General features: G+C 37.6%; 2 protein-coding genes across 2 annotated transcripts; both read left to right on the top strand.

Annotated features, from left to right (window-relative positions):
• Nucleotides 1-2,016: 2,016 nt before the first annotated feature.
• LOC135431351 (aspartate aminotransferase, cytoplasmic-like) lies at nt 2,017-4,924 on the top strand. Its single transcript, XM_064686455.1, has 4 exons — nt 2,017-2,344; nt 3,627-3,734; nt 3,804-3,877; nt 3,955-4,924. The coding sequence occupies exons 1-4, from the start codon at nt 2,227-2,229 to the stop codon at nt 4,903-4,905; spliced, it is 1,251 nt and encodes a 416-aa protein (XP_064542525.1). The 5' UTR covers nt 2,017-2,226; the 3' UTR covers nt 4,906-4,924.
• A 690-nt stretch (nt 4,925-5,614) lies between these two features.
• Nucleotides 5,615-8,769, top strand: Got1 (Glutamate oxaloacetate transaminase 1). Its single transcript, XM_064686445.1, has 4 exons — nt 5,615-5,805; nt 7,217-7,324; nt 7,384-7,457; nt 7,553-8,769. Exons 1-4 carry the CDS (start codon nt 5,688-5,690, stop codon nt 8,501-8,503), a joined length of 1,251 nt encoding a protein of 416 aa, XP_064542515.1. The 5' UTR covers nt 5,615-5,687; the 3' UTR covers nt 8,504-8,769.
• The last annotated feature ends 393 nt before the right edge of the window (nt 8,770-9,162 follow it).

Here is a 9,162-nt window from a genome sequence, read left to right as displayed (position 1 = left end):
GAGAAGATTCAGGGTATTTGCTAGTCGGGCACTCCCCGCAAAACTTGTTGCTTATACACATTTGAGTTCCAAAATGTGGAACAAATTCCAAAAGTTTGCGATTGAAGAAAGAGGCATAAAAGTGGGCAAGAAACTGAACAAGGCCGCCAAAAAGGGCAATGAGCTTGGCTTGGAACTGGTTACCGAGAAAAAAAAAGCAATTTACCAAAATCTCTATATAAACGTACTGTATAGGCAACTTTACCCTGTACACAAGTCAGTATTCCGTACTTTCACATGTTTCCATAATAATTAACTGGACAAGCAGCGAATTTAAATAATTAAAAATTTTAAATTTTACCCAATTAAATTCAATGTAAATCCAAATTTCTGTTGGGGTTGTTTGGGGTTGGAATTTCCAAAAATGAAATACGTATTCTTTAACTTCTTATCTAGGGCTTCGAAAATATGTTAAAACCTGATCGGACGAAAGCTTTCCCCAAAAAATCGTTGACCAGCTTTTTGCTAAAGATCGTTGCAAATGAGCTCCAGTCAGTCAGGATAATACGATTTTTATATGGAAATTAATTGACTTTCTGCATAAAATAATTACTTTAAATGATTTTCAATGAATTGAAATTTTATCGACTGTTATACCTGCCAATCGTATTAGAACGCAGCTTAAATGCAAATAAATTAAATTTGATTTTGTGGAATAGATAACATATTAAAAATGCCCTTATACACATAGATTTCGGACTCAACAGAAATACTCGGTTTTTCTAACTGATTTTCCCTGAAACTGATTAAATTTGATTTATATTTCGTCGATCAGCAGAAAAAGTAAGGAAAGGTCACACTAAGAGATTTAACGAATCAGCTCCGATGCTGATGTCGTTTTGCTTGCCTGTGTGACCGTTCTCTACGAAGAAAATGATCCGGCACACTTGAGTTTGTATGCATTCTGTTGTGATCTCGATATGGAGTACGTCATAAGTTTCGTTCACTTCATGTTTTAACAGAAAATAAACCAACATGGTTGGTTTGCAAAGGAAAAATTTCTATAGCATAGCTATATTCAAATTTCAGCTTAAACAAACATATTAAAAACTACTTTTGCAAAAACTATTAGTAAAAAGTTTAGAAATATAGTTTTAACATTTCCTTTCGTTAGTTTAGGCTTTCGATCCATTTTTTTACTTGTGTGGTAATCAGCTGTTCAAACAGTCTGTAAATTGCTTGAAAAATGTAAATCAAATAAGTGCGCAAAAAGCGTTGTTTCGTTCACTGATTTTGGTTTGATTTACCGCCATCCAAATCAGCTTCAGGAATACCATTATTATCGATATTTATAAAAAAACATAATGAATATTATCACTAACCATACAATGCATAATCGAATTACGATAAATCGCAACGAGTGAGCCCCATTGGTGCCCGCGATCATTTTAGTGTGCCCAGATAGACTAAGACTGCTGAGAGTGGCAGCCGAACGCCGGCCTCGAAAGCCGAATGTTCAGTATTAAGCCGCATCTCGCTCAGAGCACGACGTCGCTGAGGCTGGTTCTTTTTCTTAATATATATATGTATGTTAGTTTTAAATCCTTACAGCCCAAATACACATGTGTGTATGCATGTGCAGAGCTTGCCTCGCTCTCAGTCGTTGCTTTGCGCGCTTGTGTGCATCTCTTTCTCCCTGCATAGCTTCCCAAAAATCCCCGATATCTACAATCACACATATGTTTGTGTAGATCAAAGTGATCAAAGTGCAAGCGAGCGACAAGTGCGGTTCACCTGCAGGAAGAAAGAGATGCACACAAGCGCGAAAAGCAATGAGTGAGAGCGAACCAAAATTTGCACATGCATACACACATATGTGTTTGGGATGTAAGGATTTAAAACTATCACACATATATTAAGATAAAGCATCAGCCGCAGCGACGTCATGCGCTTACCGCGATGCGGCTTAATACTGAACGTTCGGCTTTCTAGGCCGGCGTTCTCGGCTTTCTAGGCCGGCATTCGGCTTTCTAGGCCGGCGTTCGGCTGCCACTCTAAGCAGTCTTAGTCTATCTGGGGACATAAAATGGTCGCAGGCACCCATGCTGTGTGACATGTCTATGCGTTGCATGGTTAGTGATTGGTTAGTGATATTATCGAGTCGATCGATATAAGTTCGTTCGCAGCCCAATCTGGCCGACGTAGAAGATTTATTTATTATAATCGTTTTCATTGGAATTGCAACGTATGATGTCTACGTCAATTTTTGCTAATGTGCCGAAAGGACCGGCAATTGAAGTCTTTGCCTTAACAAGAGCTTTTCAGGATGACGCATCCACGAAAAAGGTCGACTTGTCTGTGGGTGGTATGTATGAAAAAGTATTTGTAAACCATTAAATCATTTTTAATATGTACGTTATCATATCATATTTATATAATTTCGTCTGCCTAAGGTTTCTTTTTAATTTATAAATACATATGTAGAACTATGCATATGTTAATGTTTAACTGGCTACATGTGTGTGTGTTTTTGTAAAGATTCTGCAATCATATTAAATTTCGCACCTGTCACCGTAACATTAAATTTCGTGTTCTGCAACAAATAAATATGTGTAAACGTACATATGTATATACATACATACATATATAGATGTGAGCCATAGATTAATAAATATACAGAGGAGGCTTTTGGATCAAAAGCTCTTTTTCAAAATACTTGGTGCAAGATACCAAGGTTGCAAACACAAATTGCAAACACAACAACCGGTTGACTACAGCTGCTTCTGCCGTTGCAGTCCCAAAGTGATGTCTTCTTCTTCTCCACTCGCTTTCAACTTGCAAGCAGCCAGGCAGATTTTTATCAATTTTCATTTTTCGACCAGCAAGGCACCCTTTCTGAAAATAGGGTATTTTGACTATTGATCAGTGCTGGAAACCTTCTTATATACAAATCAATAATAATTGTTTTCTTCAAACATTAAATACCATTTCAAAAAAGAAGGGTATCAAAGCCTCGACGCGCCAAATAGTTGTTGGTATGTGTGTCTCAACTCACACATTTTGGTGCAAATCTGCATGTATGTGTGTCTGCCATGCCAAGGTAAGTACATATTTAAATTTAAGAAGATTGCAACATTCAGTTGCGCATGTGACGTCACAGCTTAAGGCTTTTTGTGTGCGATCGTTGCGTACAATAAATGAATACATTTTTAAATAAATTCATTATTAATAAATTACTTAAATGTACGTTATCAAGGTAGAAATATATATGTATGTACTAATCATCATAAGAAATAAAATTCTATGAAATGTGACGTCACAATTTTAGATGTTAACGCGCCTGGTGGCATTCGAATTTTCTACCCACTTTTTTTTATTTTTTGAATTTGATTCTGATTTGTTGTAGCTTAATGAGCTTTATTTTTGTGTTTGATCTTGCGTTTGCAGACCAACCTCATCGACCTTGCGCCAGTTTTAAAAGCTCGGAGTGACTTTTCATCTCTGTATCTGTTTATTACTCTATGTGCGTAATCTAATGATAATAATTACGAATTGTGAACTGTACAGTATATGAATCGTATATGTAATTAAGGCTACTATTATTCGCCTTGTACTATGTCATTCCCTATGTCTTGCTTTATTTGCAGCTTACAGAACGGATGCTGGTCAGCCGTGGGTCCTGCCGGTTGTGCGCAAAACAGAAGTGGGAATCGCGACAGATGAGTTAATTAATCATGAGTATTTACCAGTGACGGGTGAGTTGTGCTTTATAGCCAATAAGATAAATTAGATAATAACTAATGTTATTTTATGCATATTTAAAGGGCTCGATTCGTTCACGCGCGCAGCAACTGAATTGGTGTTGGGTTCGGGATCAATCGCATTAAAAGAGAAGCGTGTAAGTCATCCATAAAACAAGTCATATCTGTCTATATAAACGCGTCTATTTAATTTTGTTACTTTATTATTTTCCAGGCTTTTGGTGTGCAAACCATATCCGGCACAGGTGCGCTGCGTGTAGCTGCTGAATTTTTACACCATCAACTGAAACGGCAAACAGTCTACTATTCAAATCCGACATGGGAGAATCACCATAAGATTTTCGCCGATACCGGCTTTACCAAACTGCATTCATACCGTTATTGGGACCAAAACAAACGGCAGCTGGATTTGGAGGGCATGCTGGCTGACTTGGACCAGGCGCCGGCGGAGTCTGTAATTATTTTGCATGCGTGCGCACACAATCCAACAGGCATGGATCCAACCCAGGACCAGTGGAAACAAATTGCTGACCTGATGCAACGTAAAAAGCTTTTCCCACTGTTTGATTCAGCATACCAGGGCTTTGCTAGCGGTGATCCCGATCTCGATGCCTGGGCGATACGTTACTTTGTAGACCGCGGATTTGAACTTTTTGTTTGCCAATCGTTTGCTAAGAATTTTGGATTGTATTGCGAGCGAGCTGGAAACCTGACGATAGTCCAGCAGAGCGGCTCTACCAGAGACATGATCCATTCGCAGCTGGCGCTAATCATATATATACGATACTCAAATCCACCAGCGTATGGAGCTCGGATTGTGTCTAAAGTATTGAATACGCCTGAACTACGTCAGGAGTGGATGGAGTCCATCAAAAGTATGTCCAGCCGGATTCGTCAAATGCGTAAGCTGCTGCGAGACAAACTTGTTGCGTTGGGAACTCCTGGAAACTGGGATCACATTGTCAATCAAATCGGCATGTTCTCGTACACAGGTCTCAATGAGAAACAAGTCGGCGTCCTGCTCAAGGATTACCATATTTATTTGCTCAAAACGGGCAGGATTAATATGTGCGGCCTTAACACAGGCAATATTGACTATGTGGCGACAGCTATTAATGCAGCTGTGACATTCTTTCCAGCTACTGCATATAAGAATAAATTATAATTGTTTTCCGTTTTCTTTATATGCCGCTAGTATCTTCATATATCAATTAATTGAAATTAGTTAGTACTTAGAGATTTAACGAATCAGCTCTGATGCTGATGTCGGTTTGCTTGCCTGTGTGACCGTTCTCTACGAAGAAAATGACCCGGCACAGTTGAGTTTGTATGCATTCTGTTGTGATTACCATATGGAGTACGTCATAAGTTTCGTTCACTTCACGTTTTAACAGACAATAAACCAACATGGCTGATTTGCAACGGAAAAACTGTGCAAAACTGGCAGCAAAAAATAGGTTAAGGGAATGGAGCTGTAACATAAAACCTGTTTAAGAAGATGCAGATGGAAAAGAAGCTAAAGATATTCAAATTTCAGCTAAAACAAACATATCAAAAACTACTTATGCAAAAAACTATTAGTAAAAGGTTTAGAAAAATAGTTTTAACATTTCCTTCGGCGTTTTTGGCTTTCCCGCCTTTTTAACTTGTGCGCTAATCAGCTGTTCAAACAGTCTGTGAATTGCTTGCAAAATGTAAATCAAATAATTGCCCAAAAAGGGTTGTATCGTTCACTGATTTTGGTTTGATTTCCCGCCATCCAAATTAGCTTCAGGAATACCATTACTATTTGAGGCATTCTGTTTTCGTCGGCCATAATGAAATTTATCGATATTAAAAAAAAACAATGAATATTATCGAGTGTATCGATATAAGTTCGTTCGCAGCCCAATCTGGCCGACGTAGAAGGTTTATTTATTATAATCGTTTTGATTGGAATTGCAACGTATGATGTCTGCGTCAATTTTTGCCAATGTGCCGAAAGGACCGGCAATTGAAGTCTTTGCCTTAACAAGAGCTTTTCAAGATGACGCATCCACCAAAAAGGTCAACTTGTCCGTGGGTGGTATGTATGAAAAAGTATTTGTAAATCATTAAAATCATTTTTAATATTTACTTTATTATCTCATATTTATATAATTTCGTTATTCTACAATAATTTCTTTGACCTTGCCTAAGGTTTTTTAATTTATAAATACATATGTATGTAGAACTATGCATATGATAATGTTTAACTGGATACATGTGTATGATTTTTGTAAACATTCTGCAATCATATTAAATTTCGCACATTAAATTTCGTGTTCTGCAACAAATGTAAATGAATATGTGTAAACGTACATACGTATATAGATGTGAGCTTATAAACCAAGTTGGCTTTGGGTAAAAATAGAGGGCATTTGTATGTCAAACTGTGAGATGAAGCGTATTGCTCTTTACAACGGCCCATTGACAATTCATATCTATGGATTTATATATGCATAACAAATACATACATACATATATTATACTTTCTGTGTGCACCTAATACTTTCACATGTGCATACATACACATATGCAGTTACTTAATATACGAAAACAAATATATGTATGTGCACGTATATGTATAATCTAATGATAATAATAACGAATTGTGAATAGTACAGTATATGAATCGAGATGATATAAGTTTTGTATAATGGATTATGGACTATTGCCAAATACATATGAATTTCAATTATAATTTGATGTGAAGCATTTAATAAAAATAGAGAACTTTGATCAGCAACCAATAATTCTTATCTTATCGATTATCAGCCACTTGTCCTCATTAAACGCACAGATATATTTTCTTCTCCATTATAATATTTTTGTAGTACTTTAGGGCGGAAAGAAATAAATACAAATTTAACGGATGCCACTGCCGTTAATTGTCGTTAATTGCAAACATTACCTTCCTTTTCGTCGTTTATAGATCATTTGCATAAGACGAAATCTCTATCGATAATTCTAATGGGTGCTAATATGTAAAAAGTCTTCAACAAACATTAGGAATATATGGAAATTGTCTGGCATTCTTACCCCAAAGATTTTGAATGTGATTTTGATGCCAATCGGATAGTAATTTAATTAATGTCATTCACCCTTTTTCCACCAGTATTCCCCTGTTGCAGGTGAAATTTCCAAAATCGCTAACACACATTTCGATTAGGACTTGAGCTTTGAAAATAAGTTTGAATCCAGAACTTTCAGAAAAGTGTGAAGCACCCGTCGAATGAATTTGAACAAAGATCTTTGAAAATGATTTTCAAGCCGATCAGATATTAATTAAATTGTTTTCATACAACCTTTTTTCGACAATTTACCACTGCTGCGGGCTCTTCAAAATCTCTGAAATAGGTATTCATTAAGTTCTCATGTAGGTCCTTAAAAACACGTTTAAAGCCAATTTATTGTAATACTAGATATATATATTTTAATATGATCCTCATTTGCAGCTTACAGAACGGATGCTGGTCAGCCGTGGGTTCTGCCGGTTGTGCGCAAAACAGAAGTGGGAATCGCGACAGATGAGTTAATTAATCATGAGTATTTACCAGTGACGGGTGAGTTGTGCTTTATAGCCAATAAGATAATAACTAATATTTTGTATGCATATTTTAAGGACTCGAACCGTTTACGCGGGCAGCAACTGAATTGGTGTTGGGTTCGGGATCAATCGCATTAAAAGAGAAGCGTGTAAGTTTTCCATAAAACAAGCCTTGTCTTTTGATGGCATCTCTTGTTTCCTTTATACAAAATTTATTTAAATTTGTTACTTTATTATTTTCCAGGCTTTTGGTGTGCAAACCATATCCGGCACAGGTGCGCTGCGTGTAGCTGCTGAATTTTTACACCATCAACTGAAACGGCAAACAGTCTACTATTCAAATCCGACATGGGAGAATCATCACAAGATTTTCGCCGATACCGGCTTTACCAAACTGCATTCATACCGTTATTGGGACCAAAACAAACGGCAGCTGGATTTGGAGGGCATGCTGGCTGACTTGGACCAGGCGCCGGCGGAGTCTGTAATTATTTTGCATGCGTGCGCACACAATCCAACTGGCATGGATCCAACCCAGGACCAGTGGAAACAAATTGCTGACCTGATGCAACGTAAAAAGCTTTTCCCACTTTTCGATTCAGCATACCAGGGCTTTGCTAGCGGTGATCCCGACCTGGATGCCTGGGCGATACGTTACTTTGTAGACCGCGGATTTGAACTTTTTGTTTGCCAATCGTTTGCTAAGAATTTTGGATTGTATTGCGAGCGAGCTGGAAACCTGACGATAGTCCAGCAGAGCGGTGCTACCAGAGACATGATCCATTCGCAGCTAACGCTTATCATTCGCGGTCTATACTCAAATCCACCAGCGTACGGAGCTCGCATTGTGTCTAAAGTATTGAATACGCCTGAACTACGTCAGGAGTGGATGGAGTCTATAAAAAGCATGTCCAGCCGGATTCGTCAAATGCGTAAGCTGCTGCGAGACAAACTTGTTGCGTTGGGAACTCCTGGAAACTGGGATCACATTGTCAATCAAATCGGCATGTTCTCGTACACAGGTCTCAATGAGAAACAAGTCGGCGTCCTGATCAAGGATTACCATATTTATTTGCTCAAAACGGGCAGGATTAATATGTGCGGCCTAAACACAGGCAATATTGACTATGTGGCGACAGCTATTAATGCAGCTGTGACATCCACTCCAGCTACTGCATATGAGAATAAATTATAATTGTTTTCCGTGCGAGGCGAACGAAAAAAACAAACAATTGCAATAATCTGAAGCAGAACGTGATCGCAATTAAAAATTTCTCCCAGAAAAGAAAATATACGAATTAAAGATATTGATGAGTTAATTATGCACGCATTACAGAATGGCATTTTCTAGAATTATCAAATTGTATTAAATAGCTCAACTTAGCATTTATAGAAAATTGTAATTGTTGCCAACTACAAACACAAATCCAATAAATACAAACATATATACTCACATTCAAATTAATATGCAAGAACATCCTTCCGTTTCGTCGGTTCAAGATAATCCCATCGAGTGATGTATTTACATGGCAACTATTGATTCCCAGCCGAATGATAATGATACACGATTCCCTTGCTAAGTTAGTTATTATTTTAGTCATTAGTTGTGTGTCGACTAAAATTATTTGCCCACAAGATGTTCACCACAATCGCCATGAGTCGACTTTAATTTGTTTAGTTTACCCTTTTTAACCATTTTCAATGGATTCATGGTATACAAATAAATATTGTATGGCTAAGCTGTCACCTTTAATGTGTTTCACATTTTGCATTAAGACTTGAATCCTTGCTACATATATGGATATCAAGTAAAACGTGCACAAAGTTTGACCGCGCCTTCGTCTGCCATCTTGA

This window comes from Drosophila montana, unplaced genomic scaffold, assembly GCF_035044405.1.
Source record: "Drosophila montana isolate Dmon_TW-CO22-7 unplaced genomic scaffold, ASM3504440v1 contig_3200_1, whole genome shotgun sequence".
In the NCBI taxonomy this organism is placed as follows: domain Eukaryota; kingdom Metazoa; phylum Arthropoda; class Insecta; order Diptera; family Drosophilidae; genus Drosophila; species Drosophila montana.
This window is presented reverse-complemented; position numbering and strand designations above follow the sequence as displayed.